At 40.5% G+C, this 27,301-nt stretch overlaps 1 protein-coding gene across 8 annotated transcripts in view; it reads right to left on the bottom strand.

The window, feature by feature from the left end:
• Positions 1-2,327: 2,327 nt before the first annotated feature.
• Positions 2,328-27,301, bottom strand: part of MLIP (muscular LMNA interacting protein) — a 286,739-nt gene continuing 261,765 nt past the window's right edge. For all 8 annotated transcript variants that reach the window (XM_055571766.1, XM_055571774.1, XM_055571769.1 and 5 more), the window contains 2 exons: positions 15,480-15,533; positions 2,328-4,118 (listed from right to left, as the gene is read on the bottom strand). In XM_055571766.1, the coding sequence (XP_055427741.1) occupies positions 4,113-4,118; positions 15,480-15,533 (60 nt within the window). In that variant the 3' untranslated portion in view covers positions 2,328-4,112. The remainder of the gene's footprint in view (positions 4,119-15,479; positions 15,534-27,301) is intronic.

The following is a 27,301-nucleotide window of genomic DNA, read 5'->3' as shown; positions in this document are numbered from 1 at the left end:
TGGTGATTGCAGCCATGAAATTAAAAGATGCTTACTCCTTGGAAGGAAAGTTATGACCAACCTAGACAGTATATTAAAAAGAAGAGACATTACTTTGCCAACAAAGGTCCATCTAGTCAAGGCTATGGTTTTTCCAGTGGTCATGTATGGATGTGAGAGTTGGACTATAAAGAAAGCTGAGCCCCGAAGAATTGATGCTTTTGAACTGTGGTGTTGGAGAAGACTCTTGAGAGTCCCTTGGACTGCAAGGAGATTCAACCAGTCCATTCTGAAGGAGATCAGTCTGGGTGTTCATTGGAGGGACTGATGTTGAAGCTGAGACTACAATACTTTGGCCACCTGATGTGAAGAGTTGACTCATTTGAAAAGACCCTGATGCTGGGAAAGATTGAGGGCAGGAGGAGAAGGGGATGACAGAGGATGAGATGGTTGGATGGCATCACTGACTCAAAGGACATGGGTTTGGGTGGACTCCGGGAGTTGGTGATGGACAGGGAGGCCTGGCATGCTGCGGTTCATGGGGTTGCAAAGAGTCAGACATGACTGAGCAACTGAACTGACCTGTGATCACCTCCAAGATAAAGTCATCACACACTAAATACTTGTCTTTCAATCTACTCACCAGGGAGCCCAAATAAAGACACAGCCTCAGTACCTGTCTGTTCCACACCTGCTGCTGCTGCTGCTAAGTCGCTTCAGTCGTGTCCGACTCTGTGCGACCCCATAGATGGCAGCCCACCAGGCTCCCCCGTCCCTGGGATTCTCCAGGCAAGTATACTGAAGTGGGTTGCCATGTCCTTCTCCAATGCATGAAAGTGAAGAGTGAAAGTGAAGTTGCTCAGTCGTGTCCGACTCTTAGCGACCCCATGGACTGCAGCCCACCAGGCTCCTCCACCCCTGGGATTTTCCAGGCAAGAGCACTGGCGTGGGTCACCATTGCCTTCTCCTAGTCCATATCTATCCCTGCTACCTTCTTCCGTCCAAGCAGCCACTGTGCTCCCAAGTTGCTCAGGGCTCTGACACTATCACCAACCAATCTGAAAATCACGCTCTTTCCCCGGTTCTCCCCATGATCAACTTGTCCCTCTGTGCCTGTGCTCTCAGCACTCTGATCTTTGCTGAGAAAATGAACAGATTGGACAATGGCACTCAGATGCAGCTCGCTTTAGTAGAAACAACACAGTAGTGAAAGCAAAAGGCCTGGTGCTAGGTTTATCCATCACTACCTTGGTGACCTCAGTCAAATAATCCTTCAGGTTCAAGGTCTTTCCATCAATGATATGAAGAAAAAATACCTAAGGGACAACTGCACTGATTTAGAGGGTCTAGAAGTTTCTGAGAATTGGAAAATTCAGCATGGATAGGACAACATGTTCAAACTTCCTGTCTTAAGCATTGTCTTTAATGATGATAAAGCCTGAGTTTTCATAGTTCAGATCTTCAAGTACAGAGAAGTTGGAGACATAATAGCCCTAACACATTGTTGTGGTAATAAAAATGAGGACTTACATTCAAAGGAATAGTAATGTGGAAGGATGTAGTCCAATTAAGCAGATCTAATCTGATTATGCAGACTTAAAATCAAATAATTGTAAACCTGGGTATATATACATTCCAGAGAAATTCTCATAAAGGAACATAGGAGGTTACAAGAAACCATATACAATAAGTCCCATACCTATAAACAAGTTCCATTCTGAGAGTGTATTCATAAGTACTGTGTGTTCATAAGTTCAACAAAGTTAGCCTAGATGCCCAACTAATACAGTCGGCTGTATCGTACTGTACTGTAATAGGTTTATAACACTTTTCACCCAAAAACACATTAAAAAATGAACAAAAAGTAAAACATTTTTAATCTTACAGTATAGTACCTTGAAAGGTACAATAGTTCAGGACTGCAGCTGGTATGCAGGGGCTGGCATTGAGCGAATAGGTGAGAAGGGTTTCTGACCGGAGGATGGAGAGGAGGTGGGAGATAGAGCTGAAGGATCATCAGCAACAGGAGACAGGACAAGCTGCAGTTTCACTCACACCTGATGCCGATGGCCCAGGGTCTGGTTCCTTACTGGAACCAGATGCACATTCACATATTTGAAAGTTTACAGCTTGAAGGTTCGCACGTAGGGGACTTACTAGACGTCACAACTGATAGAGGGTAAAGAGAGGCGCTCTGAGAGCTCACCCTGGAGCAGATGGGTAGCTGAGATGTGAAGAAGGCAGGTGGGTAGCTGAGATGTGAAGAAGGACCTCAGGTAGCTGAGGCGTTTACAGAGCAATAGAGCTTACACACCACAGGGTGAAGTGAGAAAAAAAGAAACGAAATATAAACTATATCATTTACATTTATTAAATATATATGCAGCAAAAAAGAATGCACATCTTCAAAACATATATAGGTAAAGAATATATATCAAACACAAGAATATGTACCTATAGCAAGAAAAGAGAAGATAGAAATCCTTAGAAAAGTTAATCAATCAATCGTCTGAACAAGTACACAGGAGAGGGGTCTTGCCCAAACTTATAAGAGCAATGAACTAGGGAGTGTGATCGACTCAACCTTTTGTTCTCAAAGTCAAAGATGAGTGGACAAACAATTGAATAAATGGCTGTCTTAGAACCTGATTATCTGGTGTTAGTTCTGTCTTTAGCATTTACTAGCTTGATTTAACCTTTTGGAGCCTCTTCTCACAAACATAAAATATGAATAACACTATTACCTGCCCCACAGGCTCATTGTGAAGGTTAAATCAAATTCGTGGTGCCGGACACATGATCAGAACACAGTGGATACCAGAGATGATGATCAATAATCTAAAATGATGCCTCACACAGGCTAGCAGGTAGAGAAGTAGTGTTTGGGGGAGAAGAAATGAGCATAAAGCATTACTAGGGCTCCACTTCTCCTCACCCACTAATGAAGGAGATGATAAGGACTTTGTATTTCCAGGCACCAGCTGGAAATACAGGATGTTTTTCTTCACTTCTGCTCCATCTTTATTGCTGCAATACAGCAATGGAGCCATCCAAAATGGTGCGTGGAGGATGAGGAGGCCAACTGTTCTGTGGCAACTCTCCTTGCTTTGCCCTGGGCAGGATGATGAGGGTGATGGAGCAATGGTCTGAGGGAGCAATGGCTCCAAGGAGAATGTGAGTTGGGCACGAGGGTACGTAGTGTCTACCAAGTCCTGTGCTACCAGGGACTCGATGTCCAGAACCATGGTGGATTCTTCATTGGTGTACTGCCCCAATTGGGCAGACAAGACAAAAGCAGCCACTTCGAGAAGGTGAGGAGTGGAAGCTGGGGGTGGCAGCTAGGAAAGAAAGGGAACACGGCCAATATGGCGGACACTGGGTGTGCTGGGGTGGGGGGGAGGGAGGCTCCCGGGACTGTCTGCAACAGGGTGGTTTGCTCTCCGGTCTCGGCTGCTCCCAAGATGATGGGTACAAACTAACTCTGAAGCAGCCTCTGCAAGAATCACGTGGCAACAGTCAGAGAATCAGTGATGGAGGACAGTTCAGCAACACGACCTACACTTGACTGTCTGCACGTCCCAGGAAACGCAGAACCCAAACAGGACAGGACAACAGCACGTGTCTGTGTCAATACCAGCTTTCACACCTTCAAGAGTTTCCCAGTGAAGCCCTGAAAGCAGGCAGGGACTCCTTTTCCAAAAGCTACTTTTTTTTTTTTTTAATGTGTAAAAATAATTAAGCAGTAAGGAAATATAACCTGATTCAGACAGTAACGTATGCATAAAATAAAACTGGTGTTGAAAAATCATCACGCCCATCCGTCTATTTCCCCATGTTTCTTTTTTATTTGCCTGCTAAACAGAGGGGCGTGTTAGTATTGCTGTCAGCTTAATGGAAGGCATTCAAGGCTCTAACAGTGGTGGGAGAAACTGTAGGGAAATCTCTTCTAAGCGGGGTGTTAGTGACTACTGCCATATTATATGTCCGCAGGGAACCTTTTTAGTTTCACTGCAGCTCATAAGGAAAACACTAAGGCTGAAAAAAAAGAGTGATAAAAGTTAAATCTAGCAAGTGATTAGCACCAGCGTTCCAAAAACTTCAGCCCAGCCTGAGTGTTCACTTCTGCTCCATCTTCATTGCTGCAAAATAAGAGGAAACAGTAATCAGGTTAATGGAGAAAGAACTTTAAAAAACATGCCCATTCATATTCAAGTATAGCATTTCATATAAAAATGATTTGGAGTAGGAAGTTTTTGTTTGTTGTTTTTCTCGGTAGCTGTTTTTTGTTGTTGTTATACAGTTAATGGTAGGATAAAGACACCCAGTGGTACCTTCAAATCAGACCCCGGTCTCTCCAGAGCTCAGCACAGCAGTTCTGACCTCCTGCAAGGGGTGACAATGGCTTTGAGGGGCTGGTGCCACCTTGAGGAACAGTCCTGCCATATCCCACCCACAACCCTCATCCTTCAGTGACTTGGCTGCTGCCAACTTTTTCTTTAGTGTTAAATGCATCATTCCCTAAAATGTAGCCTCTAAATCACAGAGAAGGTAAAGTGAACTGGGATTGGATTTCCAAAATGGGACATTACAAAAGCTGCTAAGTCGCTTCAGTCGTGTCCGACTCTGTGCAACCCCATAGACGGCAGCCCACCAGGTTCCTCTGTCCCTGGGATTCTCCAGGCAAGAACACTGGAGTGGGTTGCCATTTCCTTCTCCAACGCGTGAAAGTGAAAAGTGAAAGTGAAGGCACTCAGTCGTGCCCGACTCTTAGCGACCGCATGAACTGGAGCCTACCAGGCTCCTCCGTCCATGGGATTTTCCAGGCAAGAGTACTGGAATGGGGTGCCACTGCCTTCTCCGATTACAAAAGCAGGAGGCAGCAAATGAACCTCTTGCCTTTTTTTCACATATTAATTCCATTGGCTTCCCAAGGCTGCTATGGAGTAGGGGGGTGGTTCCACTGATTTCTTTATCCTTCAATCTCTGTTTGATAAGATTACATGGTCTGGAGCAGATAAGGTAAACTTAACTGAGTGGAGATCAGTATTAGCAGATTATACCAGTCTAGAAAGAAGTATAAAAGGAAGTATCAGAGAGGAGGACAAAAGAGAAATTTAGTTCTAAAACTGTACTCTAATAGAGCAATGTGATAAAATGACATTGAAAAGAAAGACCATAACTATATATTTGCAGGTGCCAATGCATGGCTATCAACGGAACATTCCAAAAACGCTAGTGGAAATTGAGGGAGGTCAGTGTCTCTTCTGCAGGCAACTCTCTGTTTTGTGATTTGTTGTTTTTGTTTTAATTTTTTTGGGGGGGAGTATGGTTGATTTACAATGCCATGTTAGTTTCAGGTGTACAGCAAAGTGATTCAGTTACACATTTATATGCATTTATATGCACATTTATATGCATCTATTCTTATTTAGGTTCTTTTCCCATATAGGCCATTACAGAATGCTGGGTATAGTTACCTATGCTATACAGTAGGCCCTTATTAGTTATCTATTTTATACATCATAGTGTGTATCTATCATAGGAAAAGGAATATAGTTCTCTGTGTTGTAGTAGGGCCTCATTGATTATTTTATATATAGCAGTGTTTATATGTCAATACCAACCTTCCAATTTATCCCTCCCTCTCCCCCATTTCCCCCTGGTAACCACAGGCTTGTTTTCCACATCTGTGACTCTGTTTCTGTTTTACAAATAAGTTCAGTGTTTTTATTTGTTTGTTCTGTTGGTTGGTTTTTTGTCCTGAGCCAGACCAAGGGGTGAAGAAGCCACGGTCTGAGAGAGCTGTGGCTCAGAGCCGCTCCATAGGGGATACAGGGGACGTGCAAGGCCTGAGGGAAGCAGACAGGAAAACTGCACGCAGCAAAGCCAAGTGGCTGAGCAGGACAGAGGAACAGGACATGCCTGAGTCACAGAGGAGAGCCTTCCTTTGCCAGATTAGGAGGAGGAGGAGGAAAAGTTGCTAAAAACAAGAGGTAGCTGCACCCCTGTACTGATTTGTTCTGGCCACAGAAAACCAATAGTCATGAAATAAATGAGTTGTGGTTTTCAACATTTGAATTCTCTGAAGTTTTAGAATGAAAGGAGAAAAATGCCTCAATGGCATCGCCTCCTTTTTCCTTCTAATAAATAAAAATGAGCATGTTTTTTATTTTCCTGAGAGTAGCAACATTTGGTGGGCTTCCCGGGTAGCTCAGATGGTAAAGAATCCGCCTACAATGCAGGAGACCCTGGTTCAATTCCTATGTCTGGAAGTTCCCCTGGAGAAGGGATAGTCTACCCACTCCAGTATTCTTGCCTGGAGAATCCCCATGGACAGAGGAGTCTGGCGGGCTACAGTCTATGGGGTCAAAAAGGGTTGGACACGACTGAGCGACTAAGCACAGCAGCAGCAACATTTGGTATTTGAGATATTTAAAGAAATCATCATCTTTTACTAACTCTTATGAAGGGCTGTGTATTTTATATACTAAGCACTTTATACACATGAATGTAAATCTTCACCATAATCCTTTGATCTAACTTTACAGAGAATGAAATTGAGGCTCTAAAAGATTAAATACCATGCCCAAGAACACAGTATTCGTAATTACTTATTTGTTCAATGTTTCCCATTTGTTTTTGTTGGTCACACAGTCATTAGTTTGCTTCATCCATATTAAGGCATATAACATGTTTGACTTGTAAATGGTAAACTCTGCCCCAGAAGAGTTTCAACAGAGAATTTAAGGATATACAGGATTATAACATACAATTAAATATTGGACAAAAGGCCCTTTCAATTCTCTTTCAAATGTAAGATGTTATAATTATAGAAATAATTAGATCAGATAGCAGAGGACTGGGCATCTCATGCCCTGACACCAGGCTGGGAAACTGAGCACCATTTCTCATCTCCTCTGAACCCACTGAAAGGTCAACGCCGTGCTTACCACCACTATTGAGCAGTTGGTTTGAAATGACATGATGTTATGACAGGTTGAGTCAACATTTTATACCTTTTGTGACTTATCTATTTTCTTTGCCAATCTCAATGTAGGTAAGGAGCTGAATTACTCAGGAAAAACAAATGTCTACATTTAAGAAATATGTAAATCATTAATAAAATAAATAAATTATTATTTTCAGGCTACTTCCCAGCAGTGAAGGCTCAGTATTATATCCTGTCACCAGCTGCACAACAAAGTTATTTTGAATAAAAAATATATATACAGGAAAGACCATAAGATATTTAGAAAATTACAATTTTGAAAAGAGTCACATTCCAACAGTGGTTTTGTTTAAAGTTAACTTTAGGTAATAAGTGATGCAGTGTTGTGAAACTTTAAGCCAGTGTGACAGAAGGACTTTCTTAAAGAATGTGCTGTGTAAATTGATTTTTCCTTCCCTTTCAATATATAACCAACTCTGAACAATCTTATCTGTCAAATGAAAGAGAATGATCTACACATGTCTTCTTGTAAAGATGAAGCCACACTTCAGGTATACAAAGCAAATTGTCATTTCCAGAAAATGTATCTAATAATTTATTAACAGTTACATATTAATTTTTTCTGAAAAATTTAAAATATATTTTGGACATTTGCATAACTACTAAAGTTGGTGTAAAAATACAAGATCTAGCATCAGAATTTATTATCCATAAGACAGAAGTGACAAAATATTCAGCAGCTAAGGTCCTATGTGGATAGGATTGTAGGTGGAGAATGCAGGTCTAATGGATTCTAGGAAAGACAATGTTGAATTTGGAGTCCAAAAAATTTAATATCTGGTGACCTGAGCCCTGAATAGTTATTAACCCTGATTCTATTATTTTGTTTTGTTTATCTTGAAAAGCTAGTGCCCACAAGAAGGTCAGTCCTTCTACTTTCTGACTTCTGCTCAGCCTTTTACCATGATTCATTATAATATAAAACCCAACATGAATCTATTGAAATGACTTTGAGGGAAAAAGCCCCAAATTGAAAGTCTACAGCCTGTATTGAGGAAATAAAATTAAAATAAATATTTTTTACCAACCCTCACCTCTCCTATAATATTTACAACTGAGTCCCGAGAAAAGAAAAATCAATGAGACTTTTTTCTCTTTAGTGGCTACTTTAGAATCAGACTCTCAGATTCTGGTACTACTATCAGCCAGGTGTAAGGACAAATAAAAATGTTTGAGAGGCTTAATTACCCTTGCTGAAAGTAAAGGAAGAAATTTCCCTCCCTTGTTCTTAGAGCATTTGTTTCAGAAAACTTGTCTCCTCTCTTGGAAATGGAGATAAATCCTTGTGAAATCTAGATGGGCATTTTACCAGTTTTAAGACTCAGAAAAGTCTCAAGGACTTGACAACCATCTCCTTTAAAGGTAAACATCCAAACGAGATAGAAGAAGCCTTATCTCTAAGTTTTTCCCAGGTTCTCAGGAAGGATGGGAGTCTAACTTTAGTTGACACCTGGCTCAAAGTTGTAAAAATAGCTCCTGTCATAAAGATAGAAGTTTCTTTTTCCTTTGTATAAAGTCAATGAACTAACACAGGTGGCCCTCCCAATTACCAGGTGATTTAGAATGAGCTAAGTGGAATAAACACTATTTGTCAAGTCTCTTATCTGAGGGTAAATCGAATTATTGTTTATCTTGAGAATGTATATATAATGGGTTAAACCTACTTGGCTATATGAAGGGTGAGATGTCTTCTGTCTTTGTGATCTTTTGGTGCTTGTGATACACATCACAGTCTGGTTGAATGCTTAGTCAATAATAAAAGTGCTTTTTCTTCTCTACTACCTTTGTGAGGAGGACTCTGGGGTTGGTAAAAAAATATTTATTTTAATTTTATTTCCTCAACACAGGCTGTAGGCTTTCAACACAGAAAGGTCATGTTGATAGGGTTCACTGCTGCAAATCTGGTGGTCAGATATCTTTCTTTCTATTTTTCCTTGCCCACCTGGATGCCTGGGCAAAGTAGGGATCTACTCAGGTATTCATATGAGGTGACCTGGACCTCCAACCAGTTGTCAATCAAAGCATATGAATTTTCTTCTCATCAGTAGTTACAAATATACAGATACCAAGGACTTCTATAAAGTTACAACCTTGAACACTGCAATTCAAGATTTATCAAAGTTTGATTTTGATAAATAATATTTATGGGAAATTGCTTGCAGGGCACAGAGTGGGCCCATTCCTCTTGATAATTCCATTTTTACCCTTGAATCAAACAAAAAAATGAGAGTGGCTTCCATGGACAAATAACTTATTTTTCTCATTTCTGTGTTCTCATTTGGAGAATAAAGATAAAGGAATGAGACACTTGTCCCATAAAATTAGAGCTTGAGACATCAATGGAGGTTCTGGAATTAAAAATAAAATGAACACAAAATCTTCTATACACAAGAGCAGCAAATCGATCCTAGACTGTCACCTTGCCAGCAGAATTGTTATCTTGCCAACTCAAGTATTTATCAAAAATCTGCAAAGAGAAGGAATAAGAACACAGGAGAAGAATTTGCCTAGTATGTGTTTTATGAGCAAGTAGTGACTGATTAGCTCTCCAGTTGTGTTAATAACAAATGGATCTGAAAGTTCAGAACCAAATGCATATTTAATCTTGGAAATCAATTGACCCTCAAGTTAAAAATGAAATAGGCCTAGGACTGCATGGAGCAGGTGATGTGAAGACTGGCAAGTCGGTTATATCTCATTCCCAGCCTGACTTTCACATTTAAACTTGTAGAGAGAGCAGTGAGCTATCTGGACTGGTTGTGGATCCGAGTTGCTGAATTCACCAGACATGAGGAATACAATCAGAAATGATGATGATGACTGTTAATGGAAATTAATTTTTTCTAAGTAACTATAACCAGAAAGCATTTATCTCAGGCAGAGAGTCTGCTCTAAATGAGATGGTGTTATATGTTCACCTACTGGGAGATTACTGCAACGGTGTCAACAATTGTTGGTGGGAATGTAAACTGGTAAAGCCACTATGGAAAATAGTGTAAAGGGTCCTCAAAAAAAACAAAGACAGAGTTGTCATAGGATCCAGTAATTCCACGCCTGGACATATATCCAGACAAAACTAATTCAAAAAGATACATGAGCCCCTATGCTCATAGCTGCACTATTTACAATAGACAAGACATGGAATTAACCTAAATGTCCATCAACAGATGAGTGGATAAAAAAGATGCAATGTGTATACACATATATATATGTATACACAACTACATATATATATACACATATACTTACATACATATATACACATACATATATATACACATATACACATATATACATATATATATGTGGAATACTACTAAGCCATACAAAAGAATTAAATAATGTCATTTACGGCAACATGGGCGGACCTAGAGACTATCATACTAAGAGAAATAAGTCAGAAAGAGAAAGACATATACCATGTGATATCTCTTATATGTGGAATCTAAAATACACCACAAATGAACATATCTACAAAACAGAAATGGATATAGAGAACAGGCTTGTGGTTGCAGGGGAAGTGGCAGAAAAAGGGAGAAAGATTGGGCGTTTAGGATTAGCAGGTGCAAACTACTATATATGGGAGAAGGCAATGGCACCCCACTCCAGTACTCTTGCCTGGAAAATCCCATGGACGGAGGAGCCTGGTGGGCTGCAGTCCATGGGGTCATGAAGAGTCGGACACGACTGAGCGACTTCACTTTCACTTTTCACTTTCATGCATTGGAGGAGGAAATGGCAACCCACTCCAGTGTTCTTGCCTGGAGAATCCCAGGGACGGCGGGGCCTGGTGGGCTGCCGTCTAGGGGGTCGCACAGAGTCGGACATGACTGAAGTGACTTAGCAGCAGCAGCAAACAGCAAAGTCCTACTGTATGGCACAGGGAACTACATTCAATATCCTTTGGTAAAGCATAATGGAAAAGAATATGAAAAAGAATGTATATATGTATAACTGAATCACTTTGCTGTAGAGCTTAAGTTAATAACAATACTGTGAATCAACTGTATTTCAATGAAATTACTTTAAAAAAATAAATGCAAAGGAACTCAAAAGAAATCTATGCAAGTGACCGTCTTTGAAAACTGATCAGCCAGCTGATCACCATGGTTAAATCCATTATTTAGGGATCTTGCCTTCTTCTTCCTCAGACACAACTTAGCAACCTAACAACAACAAAAGCCCCTGGACTTAATTCACATCAGATGTTACTCCCAACCCCAGTCTAAGTACTTTCCAAACCTTGTGTAGAATGTCAAAGGAAAAAGAAAATATTCGGTTTTATTAACTCAGTAACAGTGAATCTCAATGTAGAACAGATCTCTCAAATGTAACCTACCATAGCTTACAGTATAGGCTAAACTTTTATGACAGTAGACAGGAAGAATTTGTGACCCAAATCTTTATTAATGCAAGTGAAGTGAAGTGAAATCGCTCAGTCGTGTCCGACTCTTTGTGACCCCATGGACGGTAGCCTACCAGGCTCCTCTGTCCATGGGATTTTCCAGGCAAGAATACTGGAGTGGGTTGCCACTTCCTCCTCCAGGGGATCTTCCCGACCCAGGGATCGAACCCAAGTCTCCCACATTGCAGGCAGATGCTTTAACCTCTGAGCCACCTGGGAAGCCAGCATTCCCTAAAGCAACATTGTTTTATGATTTCAAATTTTTGTTTCCAAGATTGACTTGATTGGCTTTTCTAGATGACAATGAAGGAGCTAGAATTTGAGGCTCTCAACTCCGCTTGTACATGTAAATCACCAGCAGAGATTTTACACCTGCCTTCGCCCACCTCTAGAAATTCTTGACCCACTCCTGGAGAATCCCAGGGACGGGAGAGCCTGGTGGGCTGCCGTCTGTGGGGTTGCACAGAGTCAGACACGACTGAAGCGACTTAGCAGCAGCAGCAGCAGCAAAGATTCTTGATTCCATTTTCCTAGTGGAAGTGCACTATTTGGGCTTTAAAAAGTCCTAGGAGGGGACTTCCTTGGTGGTCCAGTAGTTAAGACTCTACTCCCAGTGTATGGGCCACAGGTTAGATCCCTGGTTGGAGAACTAAGATTCCACAGGCCACTGGGCACGGCTGAAAAAAAAGTCCCAGGAGATTTTAATGCTGAGCCAGAGCTAAGAACCACTGTCCCAGATGAGCAGCTGAACTGTTTTGAGTTAGCTCTTTTTAAATGGACTTTATAAAGCATAGGACTTATAAAAATAATGACCAAATTAAATCCCACATTTCAGGCAGATTTGTTACTAGCTGAGCCACAGGGGAAGCCCTTTCAAGTGGACTTTATAAAGTATAGGGCTCATAAAAATAATGATTAAATTAAATCAAGTAAATCTAAGGTTGTTTTTAACTGAATTCCTGAACTATCACTCATTATCAGAGAAATGCAAATCAAAACCACTATGAGGTACCATTTCACACCAGTCAGAATGACTGGGATCCAAGAGTCTACAAGTAATAAATGCTGGAGAGGGTGTGGAGAAAAGGGAACCCTCTTACACTGCTGGTGGGAATGCAAACTAGTACAGCCTCTATGGAGAACAGTGTGGAGAGTCCTTAAAAAACTGGAAATAGAACTGCCTTATGATTCAGCAATCCCACTGCTGGGCATACACACTGAGGAAACCAGAAGGGAAAGAGACACGTGTACCCCAATGTTCATCGCAGCACTGTTTATAATAGCCAGGACATGGAAGCAACCTAGATGTCCATCAGCAGATGAATGGATAAGAAAGCTGTGGTACATATACACAATGGAGTATTACTCAGCCATTAAAAAGAACACATTTGAATCAGTTCTAATGAGGTGGATGAAACTGGAGCCTATTATACAGAGTGAAGTAAGCCAGAAAGAAAAACACCAATACAGTATACTAACGCATATATATGGAATTTAGAAAGATGGTAACAATAACCCTGTGTACGAGACAGCAAAAGAGACACTGATGTATAGAACAGTCTTATGGACTCTGTGGGAGAGGGAGAGGGTGGGAAGATTTGGGAGAATGGCATTGAAACATGTGTAATATCATGTATGAAACGAGTTGCCAGTCCAGGTTCGATGCACGATACTGGATGCTTGGGGCTGGTGCACTGGGACGACCCAGAGGGATGGTGTTGGGAGGGAGGAGGGTTCAGGATGGGGAGCATACGTATACCTGTGGCAGATTTGTTTTGATGTTTGGGAAAACTAATACAGTGTTTCAGGTTTAAAAATAAAATAAAATTTAAAAAAAAAAGATTAAAAAAAAGAAAGAAAGAAAGAAAAACTAGTGCCTACAAATAGCAGGATCAAGCAAAAGAAACAGCAATCTGGAAGTCCAAAAGGCAGGCTGCTGTCTTCAGGAAATGAGAGAAAACCAAGAGGGGAATTCTGAGATCTGCTCAAGGTCCTTCCATGAGTGTCTGTTTGTACTGGGTTGGCAACTAGCATACTTTACTCTCTAGACCATATGGTCATAAGACCAGACTTGCTTTATAAAAACAGGTAGTTTTCTTGTTTGGTGTTTTGAGGGTAAATAAATACCAAAAAGAAGATTTGGGAAAAGTGCACAGGTAAATACTACTGTGGATCACACATCATAAGAAATTGTCTAAAGTTATTAAATCACTCCCATAGGTGCCAGTGTAACTAAGTAAAATCCTGCACATGGATGCCTAAAATGGTAGTTTAATTATCAAAAACATTTCTTCTTTTATTTTTTTAGTGTGATATATATTTATTTTTATTGAAATGTAGTTTGATTTACAATTTTATGTTAGTTTCTGGTGTGCAGCAAAGTGATTCAGTTATACATATAATATTAATATATTATATATAATATATATAACCCCTAATGGAAAAGAATCTGAAAAAGAATGTATATTATATATACATAAATATATATATACATATATTCTTTTTCAGATTCTTTTCCATTATAGGTTATTACAAGATACTGAATATAGTTCCCTGTGCTCTACAGTAGGACCTTGTTTAACTATTTTACACACAGTAGTGTGTATCTGTTAACCCACACTTCCCAATTCACCCTCCTCTCTTTTTTTCCTTATTAACTTTGTGATTTTCTATATCGATGAGTATGTCTCTGTTTTGTAAAGAAGTTCATTTGTATCATACTGTAGATTCCATGTATGTGATATCAGATGACACATAGATTATCAATAAATGGATACCTTCGGCTCCTCTGTAAAATGGGAAAAGTAATACTCAACTTACAATGTTTTTTGAAGATTAAGTAAAACAATGCATCTAAAGTGCACAGCATGTTAACATATAGTAAACTCTCAACAAATTGGTAATTATAATCATTCTTAATGCTGGCATGTGTACACAGAAATCAACAGGCTTCTGATAAGAAGAACTGCTAAAATTGTTCAGCAGTACAACTTGGCTACATGTATCAAAATTTTCCCATTACACCAATAATCCTGGTTCTAAAAAACATCAGAGATATGGTCAAGGATACAAATCCATGCCTATTCATAGCATGCCTTTATATTGTAATAACTAAGGTTATAGCAGAGGGACACATCAATACTGTATGTTAGACATTTCAAAATTTGCATAAATTGGGATGTCAGTTTGTGAAATATGCCCCAAATTGTAGAAAATATACTTGGGGGAAAAATTCAGATTTCATTTATAATTTTATTTGGAATATTATTATTATCTCTCTTTCATATTATTGTATTATATATATATTTTTAAACTTGGAGGTTACAAAATTGAGCATGACTAATTTGTAAGGGTATCTAGAATGAATGCATGAATTCACTTTTTACCTTCATAAAGACAAGTCCTTTAAAAAGTACTTTTTTCCCTCACCTTTACCACTTTGCCTAAAGGGATATAAAAGAAAACAATGCTCAATTATTCTTGCTCCACAGAAAATTCAATTTTTTTATAGAATTTTTTTCTTACCCCTTTGATATAGCATTTTTAAAAAATAAGAAAGGTCTTTTCATTTACTTTTCTCTGTCAGCTCAAATGTGAAAGTGGCTCAATATTTGAATGTGATTTAGAGCTATATTTTAGATGGCACACTTTTGCCTGTATGCTACCCACCATGTGCAAAATTCACTTGGGAGTTGGAAAACTGAGCTACCAGATGGTCCTGGGATTTCTGACTCAGAAGACACTTATAAATATTATGGGACATTCAGTGACCTTCTAGAAAAAGAAAACAACAATGGCTTCACATAATGAATCCAGAGAGAAAAATCACAAAAATAGATGAGATAGAAGTAGTTTGTGATCAAAGTGCTAAATACATGGGCACCTCTAGTACCACCTTCCACACTGAGAAGCAAGAATTTACTCCTTAACTATCAGATGCTTCTGAACAACACAGAGTAGGCCAGTTCATTCTTTCTTTAAAATAAAACAGACTTTATTAATTTTTAATAGAAGATTAGCTTACTTCTACAATCCAGTATTACATGGAGATGGATAAGCAGATGTTCAATTATATTCTACATTTACCTCTTTGGAATCAAGGGTTTCGTGTTCCGGAATAGCCATCATTGGATGACTCAGCTTCACAGAAAAGACGCCCAGGATGTGATCAGAGATAGAGGTAAGGAGAGATAAAAGTTTAAATTTAAGTTGGCAGTTAAATGATGATGCAAGTATATTATTGCTGATCATAGTAGATTCTACCAAGTGTAAACATTAAGATTTGATTGTTACTAAAAACAAAGGAAGATATTCTTAACACAGAAAAAATTTTTAGCAGATGGTGAATCCTTAGAGCCTAAAACCACATCTTATTTCTCTCTGTGTCCTACATACACTCGAACAGTGCTTGGCACACAGCATAGACAGTTATTAAATGTTTACTGAATGAATGAACTGTTAACATACACTGGCAGTTCTCAGAGAGAGGAAATGAAGTTAAATCTATTTTCTCACAACAACCCTCAAACTGAAAAGCTCCAAAGCAAAAGAGACAAATCATGTTCAGGCCAGCAATGCAGATGCCTCTGCAGATAGTTAATGCCTATATGAAATGTAGAACACTGTGTATTATTGTAAACATAAAGAATCTCTAAACACAAGGGCTTCATAAACACTGCAGTCTTACCAGATGCCACCATGATAATGCAGTTTACAACATAGTGGCACATTAACAGAGGGAGGTTCTTTGGTTTTTATAGGAATTTTTTTTATTATTGCATGGGTTTTCTGAGCACTATACATACCCTTAAACCTATTAGGAAAGAAGAAAGTCATAGATATGCAAGCAAAAAAGGCAGGCAGACAGAATGAGGGACACAGACAAGGGGAAGGCAATCATTTGTAATAGATCTGTTTACCCCCTTTATTTTTTAACCGTCTCTCCTCACTCCAGCTTTAAAGTAACCACGATACTTGATTTCCCAGAAATGTCCCAGCTTCTACTATGATCCTGGGCAAATCCAGGCTATGGAAATAATTGCCTGCCCTTTACTCTCATCTTATCCTAATTTGATCAGTGAATCATCAGATCAGTAACCAGCTCCAAGGCAATTCGGAGGATCCCAGGAGTGCAGTCTTGGCCCCAGGAGGACATCACCAGTGGCTGCCAGGGAGGCCAAGGAAGTCCCATCTCCTTAAAGTTTCCTGAAGTTTCCCTCTGTTCTAGCCCATTTTCAAGAATGGAGCCTGCTTTTATTTAAAGCTATAGCTTTGTTAAATCTGTCCCAACTGTGAAATACCCTGGGTGTCAAAACATCAGGGCTCCTAGAATCCTGAGATCATTGCTTTAAATGGAAGCGTGATCTGGCCCCAAACCAACTAGAGATCCAAACAGCTTTCCAAAACTCAGCTGAAAGCACTTGCTTTCTCCTGTTGATCAGGGTCCCCTGACACCCTAAACCTGGCTTAGGATCAGATGTACCCCTTCAAAACTCAAACCTAAGTCCTGGAGACAGCAAAATCTTAAGCATACCTAGGCTAAGAGGTACGGTAATTATATGAATCATCAGAGTCTGTACAAATGTCAATCTCCATTCTCCTAAGATACAATAGGATAAAAATCCTGAAATTTTAAAATGTTGTCCCAATAAAATATTTAACTGACATTGGAAAAGCAATTGAGTAATTATCTGATATCTATTTTACATTTTATTTTTTCAATATAGGTATTCATTCATTTAAATTCTAAAATATATTTTAATCTGGAATTTCAAAAACTATGTATGAGCTATCTTAACCAACAAAAAATAACAGCAAACGACTGATTCTAATTAACTGGTAATCCCCAGATCACTTATATTTGGCTTTGGAATGCTTTCTTCTATTTATGATCTTGGGACCCAGTAGGTGTGCTTTTTGATTATCCTTGAGGTGACTAAAAACATATAAACTGTGATACTGTTAATGGAGTAAGTCATAATAATTTATAGTTTCTTCACATGACAAATTCATTATATGTATGTGTTTATATAGGCTTCCCTGGCGACTCAAGTGGTAAAGAATCTGCCTGCAATGCAGGAGACCCGTGTTCGATCCTTGGATCAGGAAGATCCCCTGGAGAAGGAAATGGCAACCCACTCCAATATTCTTGCCTGGAGAATCCCATGGACAGAGGAGCCTGGCAGGGTACAGCCCATGGGATTGCAAAGAGTTGGACAGACTGAGCGACATCACTCACTCACTCACTCATTTGCTTATACAGTCTTAAGAGCAATCTAGTGAGGTGAGCACTAATTTTACCCTGTTTCACAAATGAAACAAAAGCACCAAGAGATGGGATGATGACTTCTTCAAGGGCTGGAGCTAGTAAGTGGCAGAGTCATGATTGGAGTCTGGGTGACAGGCTCTGGAGATGGTGTTTTCAAAGCAGCGGAAAGTGGTAATACGCCGCTGGGAAGACGCTCGGGAGTGCGCAGTGGGGGCAGACAGATGGAGGGAGTGGGGTGTGTGCCACGTTGCAAAGGGGAAGGCCAGGTGCTAAAGGCAAGAGCATACAGTTCAGAGATCAGAAGCAGTTCAGAGTGTCTGGGGCAATGCGTGTCTCCACACAGGAGACGCAAGACAATGAAGCTTGGATGTCAGACGAGGATTCTGGGCTTCATTCTCTAAAGAGTGAGAAGTCCTTGAATCTCCAAGGGAGACAGGGGCACATGCGATCAGATTGTCACGTCAAAAGACATCTCCCTGGCTAAAGAGCAGAATACAGATGGGGAGGAGGGGTTGGAAGACCTGCAGGTAATCAGAGAGAAAGAGAATAAAGAAGAAGGTTTAAATGAAAGCAGTACCTTAGAGAATAGAATGAAGTCAAGTTTCCCTGGCTGACCCTAGATCCCCTCTACTCTCCAGGGTGAGTGAAGGAGCATCGGGTCGACATGTTGAAATTTTGTTGATTAGGGAAGAAAAATCACAAAATGTTCCAAGGAAATACAGTAAGCCTCCTGCATACGAGCCTCCGAGTTGCAAACTTTCAAAGCTGGGACCACCTGCGCATGCGCCTGCATGTCCAGTCACGTCAGGCATGAGACGCACTGCTGCGTGCCTCCCTCTCCTGCTGCCGACCCCGCAGCTCCACCGTCTCCCACCTCCTCTACCCCCCATCAGTAGCTCTTCTAGCCTGTTCACTCGATGCCAGCCCCTGTATCCCAGCTATTGTACTGTAGACCACTGTACTTTTCAAGGTATTGTAAGATTAAAAATGTTTTCTTTTGTGTGTTTGTTTTTACTATTATTGGGTGAAAAGTATTATAAACCTATGACAGTACAGTACTATATAGCCAATTGTGTTAGCTGGGTCCCTACCCTAGTCTAACTGTGTTGAACTTCTGAACAAACTGGACTTACAACACGCTCTCTGAACAGAACTCTTTTGCATGTAGGGGACTCACTGTCATGCTGAGGTTGGCATGCATGCTGAATACAGAGGTTTTGTAAAGCATAAGAGCTGGAAATGCCACGTGAGGAGAACAAACATGGCAGGGACAGCCTCTCATAGTCAGAATGAGAATGAGGACACTAAAACATGGAAATATATCCCATATGTTAATAGACAGATGACGTGCTATCCAGAGAGTTAGTGGTTACAGGAGGACGGCGAGAGTCCTCCCAGCCTGATTACTTGGTGGTGAACGTGCTGGAGAACAAATTACTATTTTGTCTCAAAAAAAAAATACCCTGAAAAGTTATTAGTTTTATCATCAGACCTTTATTCAACATAGACAGATCAATGAAATGGAAAGCTCGGGTGAAATGCGGCAAAACATCCTTTCATCCCAGATGGAAACTCCAGTCGCAGATATTGTGTAACACTCATCAGACCTTTGCTGACTCAGCACTGGGGGCTGATCAACAAGCGGTGTTTGAATGAGCCTTCGGTTGAGTTTTATTACCCTCATGATCACAGCTGCCACCCAAATATAAAGCCTTGTGGAGTATTTCTCACCCGTGTGGGGCTTCCTCACAAATGTCACTGCATCTCCAGGGCTAACTTCTGCGACAAAGACAGATAAAAATCCCCTCCAAGCAACTGGAGAGACTCCTACAGCGAGAAGGAAAAAGAACTATGCCAAATGTGGTGAAATCGCTTAATGAAGTCTTAATCTACCTGAGGAACGGCATCCAGAGCACTAGCTTTTATGAATCAGCTCTCGCTCCTGCTCAAAGATGTAGCAGATTTTTCTCACCTGCCAGAAATGACGAACCTGAGGAAGTGCAGCAAGAAACGTTCCCATTTTTAAATCGCCGAGGGTGCTACAGCTGCTTTTCAGAATTCACTCCTCAGGATTGCTTTTTAGCTGAACCACATCCTCTTGTAAACTTCCTTCACTGTATTCATCTTCAGGAAGCTATCCCCCCTACTTCTGCCTCCTACCAAGATTTGTGAACCACTCTAGCTGGAGTGTAAACTTAAGAACATCTCTCAAAAATAGACATGACGATTACTGAAGGGCCACCTACATAGAGCTCTTTGCTTTCTGAGTACAGTGTTGTCATGGTGAGACTGTGAGCCACTGGACGCCAGGTCCATTTGATGCTATTGACCTTTAGGTTGACTAGACCTGGTACAGAGGCCACGCAGCAGAGGAGACACAGAACATATATTGAATAAGTAAATTAGTAATGAAAGAGGGAAGGAAGGAAACAGAGGAAAGAGTGTTTTCTGATTTACAAAACTATAGAAATTCTGCATTGGTGAAGAACTGGACTTGTTTACTACATTCCCCAAAGTCTTCTCACTGGTAAGAAACTTTGCAAACTAGGGATGCTAAAACCAGTTCTATGGCACTTGTGTGTTCTGCTTAAATCCCTCATGATTCTTCAGCTTCAGGAAGACAAATATACTATGATATCCCTTACATGTGGAATTTGAAAAAGTGGTATAAATGAACCTATATACAAAATAGAAATAGACTCTCAGACATAGAAAACAAACATGTGCTTCCCAAAAGCGAAAGGTGGGAGGGAGGAATAGATTGGGAGTTTAGGGTAAACAGGCACACACTACTGTACGTAAAATAGATAAACAACAAAGACCTACTGTATAGCACAGGGAACCATATTCCATATCTTGCCTATGATAATTAATAATAGCCTATAATTTAAAAGAATATATAGATATATATGCACGTGTGTGCTCAGTCACGTCAGTCATGTCTGACTCTTTGTCGCCCTATGGACTGTAGCCCGCCAGGCTCCTCTGTCCTTGGGATTCCCCCGGCAAGAATACTGGAGTGGGTTGCCATGCCCTCCTCCGGGAGATCTTCCTAACCCAGGGGTCGAACATGTGTCTCCTGTGTCTCAAATAGATTCTTTACCCACTGAGACACCTGGGGAAGCCCATATACATATATGTATAACTAAATCACACTGCTGCACACCTGAAGCTAACATAACATTGCAAATTAACTATCCTTCAATTTTAAAAAAAGGGGAAACATAATTTAAAAAAAGAACTGAAGTTAGTCATCAGTCTCTGAGTCAAGAGATTCTACTTGCAGGTTTGTGTCTTTTTCTCTTGAATCGCTCAAGGGGCCTGCAACACTAGGCCTTCAGGCATCCTGATCTGTTGGGGGCCAGCGTGAGGCACTCCGCCTGTGGCAAAGGTCATGAGGAAGGAGGCTTGACATACGCAAAGGCGGGATCGAGCCTCAGGAGTCCCCCTGGAAATCCTCGAGCATCTATCCCCATAACCAGAACCTGCCTACTTTACTACTTTGTGCTCTCACCTTCACCTCTGACTTTATGGGGGGCTGTCCCCCACCACCTCTTTCAGAGAAGGAGTTAACTTAGAGCTCTAGTTAATAATAATTCCTGGGTGTGACAGGAGTGTTTCAACCTACAAACTCCTCTGAAGGTTCTCTAGCCTGCCAGACAGGCTTGTCCGGCCACATGTGATTGCTCACAGCCTCCCAACCGTGAGAGGCATGAGATGCTTTAAACCTTCTAAAAACAGGTTCCTTAGAAAAGTTAGAAAACTATTAGTATAAGTATAATGGGCTGATTAGAAACTGTATTGGTGAAGGGTTTTTCATTTGTTGAGCCAATGTTTGTTGCTAAGTCTCCATATCCCCTGCCCTTACACACATTAATGAATATATAGAAGAAATAAGTATTAACCTTTAATATTAATCACGTTAGACCTTAGGCTAAGTAAATTCTTTCCTTAACTAAAACCCACTACACCCTCATCCTATAGGAATGTAACTTTATTCGGGTGGCGTCTGTTTTAAGAATAATCACCCCTGGAGAAATAAGTGTCCTGGTTGACTGACCGCTGTCACAAGGAGAGGGTCATAAATTGTCAGCAGGCCCCCTGGCCAGAAGATGATGTAACACCCCTAAGACCTCTGTATACATTTGTATGAAGCACCTGACTTTGATAAAAGTCAGGACTGCTGACCCCTCGTGACTTTTGCATAACATCTCAGTGTATAAAAGTAGACCATGGAAAATAAAGAATTGGGATCAGTTCCTCGAAAGACTGGTCTCCCCATGTCTCTCCCTCTCTCACTCTGGCTGAGTCTCCATCTGGAGTGCGGAACCCACCATGCTTACTAATTATGCCTGGGCTTCTAAGATCCGACCGGGGAGGCCTCCGTGTCTCCTCTCCTTCGGGAGAACAGATGGACGCCTGCGGCCTCCGTAAGTGGTGCAAACTTCTTGTCTTGAAGTTTTATTGGTCCCCCATGTAAACCAAGCTACTCAGCCTCTTTTCTCCACTGAATTTTCCTACTGAGCTATACTTATTCTATTACTCTTTATATCTTTAATTAATATCTAATTGAAGCTATTGTATCCTGATCCTCGCCGACGCCGTCCCCGCTTCGAATACCCTGGATCAGCCGGGGCTGGACCCCGGCACTGATCTGCACAGCACTACCCTTGGTAGATGAAGCTAATCTCCAGGCAGCACAGTGCCCACCACTCCCACTGAGGGAGGTCAAGGACCAGAGATCACCTAGGATCGTGCTTATACCTAAAAGTCTGGTTTACTTCACTCACTTAGGGGGTCTGCCTGGCCAAACAAAACATTTGAGATTTTATTCCCTGATTCACAGCATATCCCAGCACTGAGGAAGCACCGGGTAAGTCCTGTAAATTTCAGATTCTGACGCAGCAGGTCTGAGGAGGGGCCTGCATGTCTAACGGGTCTCAGGTGAGGCTAACAATCCCAGAGGTTGAGGAGCCAGACCCCAGAAAAGATCTGTGTATGAACTGATGGAATCGATGTGTTGTTCAAATATTTGTCTATTGACAACTGAAATTAGCTATATCCAAAGTTCTTAATCAATTAAGTTACACAGAAGTTGTGTAATTAAATACTTTTCTATGAAGGGTTTTATTGAGTAAGTGTTCATGGGCCAGACACTTTGCTGGATGTTAGTGAATGAATAGACATTGTCCCTCCTCTTGGAGACTGCAGTGCAATGGGAGAAGCAGATATTAACTATATAATCAGGATTCAGTTCAGTTCAGTTCAGTCACTCAGTCGTGTCCAACTCTTTGCGACCCCATGAATCACAGCATGGCAGTAGGCAGAAACAAACACAAAATAATGTGTTTGAAGGACAAGTTCAGCTTGTTATGAGGGTTCATCACAAATAAAGTGGATCTGGTCTAGAACGAAGGAATCTCTTCCCAAGAGGCTGAAATCTACATTGTAGATTCTACGGGATAATCCTCCTAATAGCGATAAGAGGGGCAGAGTTCATATGGGGTGAATAGCTAAAAAGAAATTACTAACCACTGGGCTGATGGGAAAACAGGGAGAAATATCAGAATGGATGGACCAAACGAGTGAGAAAATCAGGAACCCAGGCTAGAGAATCACTGTGCAGGCATTCTGCCTGCGTCAGCTCCACTTCAGAAGCCAAATGGAAAATACTCATTAAATAAATCAAGGCTGTTAAATAGGAATCTGTCTCATTGCCCAGAAAGACTACAAGCTGCTAGAGGACAGGGCTTCTAATATGCTAGTACTAGCTGATTGATTTTACTGCTCAAGATTCTATGCTTGGTTGCAGGAACATGGGTAGACCTAGAGATGATCATACTAAGTGAAGTAAGCCAGACAGAAATTACTGTATAGAACTGTAGAGACACAAAAATATCATATCGCTTATATGTGAAATCTAAAAAAAAAAGAAATGATAGAAATGAATTTGTATACAAAACAGAAATGGATCCACAGACATAGAAAACAAATTTATGGTTACCAAAGGGAAAAGGGAAATTAGGGCTATGGGATTAGCAGATACAAACCACTATATATGAAATAGATAAACAGCAAGGACTTAATGTACAGCACAGGAAACTATACTCAGTATTTTATAATAATCTATAAGGGAAAAGAATCTGAAAATAATTTATATATATACATATATATATACACACATATGGCTGAACCACTTTGCTGTACATATGAAACTAATACACTGTTGTATAATAAATCAATTATACTTCCATTTTTTAAAAATGGAAATTAGACTATGTGCATTTTGAAAAATATGCCTGGGATAAAATATGCCTGGGACAAATTTAACTTTGCCTGGGACAAATCTGAGTTTGCACTTAATGAGAGCAGTTCGTGATACAGGCTATGAGGATGCAGCTGTTCATGACAGTCAGAAATATGCTATTCCTATCCATACGTCTTAAAGATGTCATCAGTATTAGCCTGGGATTTTTTTTTTTTTAATTACTAAACGATTTCAGTAGCTTGAATATTTATTTTTAGAATTTAAAGGTATAGTGTTGACTATTTCAGGCAATGCCCAGAAGTTTACACATTTGTCTATGCTACTAACTTCTGATGTAAATTGGGGAAAACCACTTTGTCTCGGGACCTCAGTTTTCTCATCTTTAAATTCTGGCTGCTAACTAAATGATTTCTAGTTCCTTCTCTCCTTGGATTATTGTGTTCATTGATAAATGCTATCTCAGGAGAAAAAAAGAAAAAAGTTCTTCCTTTTTGGAATCTCCTGCACTGAGCCACAGCTGAGGCAGAAGTTATATCTACAGGGAGGGTAAAAATGACCTCCCTGTGGAACCTTACCTGGGATCCTTAATATCAGTTCTTAGCTGTGCCACTTGCTCCGTGTGTAAAGTTTCATAAACACTATGAAATTTCACAGCATTCTTTTGTGCATTCACTGAGTATCCTCATGTGAAAGTCAAAGTGTTAGTCGCTTACTCATGTCTGACTCTTTGCAACCCCGTAGACTGTAGCCCACCAGGCTCCTCTGTCCCTGGGATTTTCCAGGCATATTTCCACTCAATACTGGAGTGGATTGCCATTTTCTTCTCCAGGGAATCTTCCCAACCCAGGGATCGAACCTGGGTCTCCTGCATTGCAGGCAGAGTCTTTACTGTCTGAGCCACCAGGGAAGCCCCAATGCTGAGCTGGAATTTGGTATATTAATTGTTTTATAAACCTATAGGAAACTCACCATTAAGTGCTGATCATTAATATCATTATATCGGTATCTAAAGAGCAGTAAGTCTAACACCAGCAAGAAAACAGGAATTTTCTGCTTTGATCTCTGTGATAGATCTTTGGCAATATTGCTGAAGATTCCCCAACTATGCTATTTTTTTATTCTTGGCCTTCTCTCTTTGACCCTAGGAGGCCCAGACTCAAAATGAGTTAGAACCCCCTTCTCCTCCAAAGACCACCTTTGAAAGGGCAGCAGATGGTATTTTTTCCATCTATGCATTCAGCCTATTTTGAAGATAAACACCACATCTCCCTGTTTACTCACATTTTTCATCTAAAATTGCTTCTTTCTCAACTGAAAAACTACTTCCCAGAGGGGATTAACCACCACATTTGCTTTCTTCACTGCACAGCTCCCAGGTTGGAATGGAAATGAAGCAAAATCTACCTTCTAACAATATTCTAGGACTCAAATTCTGGAACCTGAAATTGGAATTGACAAGGAAGCATATTTGCTGTTTTTTATTTCCTCTATCCTTTAAGGGGCACAATTAGTTGCTTAGTACTACAGGCAAAGCACCCTTTTCCATTGTTCTCAGTATCTCACACTCACTCTAGTACAATCATAAACCAAATGTCTCCTTCACAACAGATAATGTTAGTGGCATTTTTCTCCCCCATTCTCTCTCTTCTACAGACTAGACGGGGTATTAGCCATTTTATTCCAATGTGACACACAATTCCTGCCCTGCCTTAGCTCCACCCCAGCTATTCCTAAATTGTAACTAGCTATTCCCAAGTTGCAAGGAATTTATCCCAGAACCCAGGAGTGTGTCAACAGATGTCAACTGGCATATCATAAAAATTTGGAAGTGGTTTTGAAGAGGAAGAACAGGCATGATTGTGATGAGGTCAATCCGTGCCCCCGTCCCCTCCAGAGGCCCTGACCTGACCTCTCTCTGCTCTCTCCTAACACGACGCTCCCAGCCACCTCCTTGAGGGAGCTGATGTGTAAATGGCTGGGAGGCAGATGAGCTGAGGACGGTGAGTCTACAGGTCAAGCAAAAGGCTGCCTCCTCCATGGCACCTGCCAGCCCCACCTCCCTGAGCTTGGATTCTGGTTCTCCACATCCACATCTCCCTGTTCATTCTTTCAACTCACCTTTCAGGAATGATGTCAGCACGTCCTAACACTCATCACATCTGCTATATGCCTTTGAGCTTTCAGTACCCCCATGCTCCCTGCCCCGCACCAGGCCCTCCCCAGCTCTGTCATCCAGCCAGGCCCTGCAACTGGGTCTCGGTTGGCAGTCATTCCTGATTGCCCCAGCCTTGCATCCTTGAGCCTTGTTGTAATCTAAGATCTCCCCTCTAGAGATTCTGTCTTCTTTTCCGATGTTCCTGCTAGAACCGCAACTTCATACTATGATAGTTCTTTATCTAAATATCAAATCATAAAATAGGTGGAGTATTTACTGGTTGCTAAGAAGCCCATGGAAAAACCTATGTTTAGTTATGTTAGCAGGTTTCAGCCATTTCAAAGAATGAATGAGATCTTTTGAAAGTCAGGGTAAAAATGCTACCAACTTTGTCCAAGATTTTTATCACCTAGCATTTGAGACAGTGTTAAAATGGCATATAAATACAAAAGCATAAACTATATTCTCAGCCATACAAGGCCTCAGAATATTTGCCAAATAAAGACCTACCTTGAAACTTGCTTGCATTCAGGACTCAAGCAATAAAAACAGGAGGCAGCAAGAAATACAGAAAAGTAAAACACCCTGAATAAGTATATCATTGCCATTAAAAAGCCACAAAAGAACTATGGAAGAAAGAGGAAAATGATAACCACCACATGCCAGGAATAGAGATCTAGAATTGAATGGTATCCACATGATGAAAGACAATGAAAGGAGCCAAGTGAGCAAATAAAACATGGATACTGACAGGGGTGTATAAAAGTGAAGGTGAGTCTCAAGCCAAGGACATTGTAACAACAAAGCAGGATGGATAAATTCTAAACTAATAAATTAAATTCATGTCTTTTGGATGGAAAACTGGGAAGAGACACAAAATTATAGTGATGGAAAATGTAAAATAATACAGCAGAATTAATGTCATGTAACGAGATAATCTCAGACACAAAGAGAAGTCTCTCATGTTAAAATAAAAAAATCAGGAGGGAGAATATCCACTTAATAAGAGACACAAAGAAGACATATAAAAGTTGGAAAGAAAGGAGGAAAAGATCTACTGTCCAAGATGAGCCAAAATAAAACTAGAAGAACAGCTTATTATCTTTGAAATGGAATTTAAGAAAAAAATTTGTGTAAGGGGCAAAAAAAATTATGTACTGATTAAAAAAACAAACACTGAACAAGAAAATAGAACCATCAGAAACACACATTCCTAA

The sequence above is a fragment of the Bubalus kerabau genome, chromosome 3 (assembly GCF_029407905.1).
Source record: "Bubalus kerabau isolate K-KA32 ecotype Philippines breed swamp buffalo chromosome 3, PCC_UOA_SB_1v2, whole genome shotgun sequence".
Taxonomy (NCBI): domain Eukaryota; kingdom Metazoa; phylum Chordata; class Mammalia; order Artiodactyla; family Bovidae; genus Bubalus; species Bubalus kerabau.
This window is presented reverse-complemented; position numbering and strand designations above follow the sequence as displayed.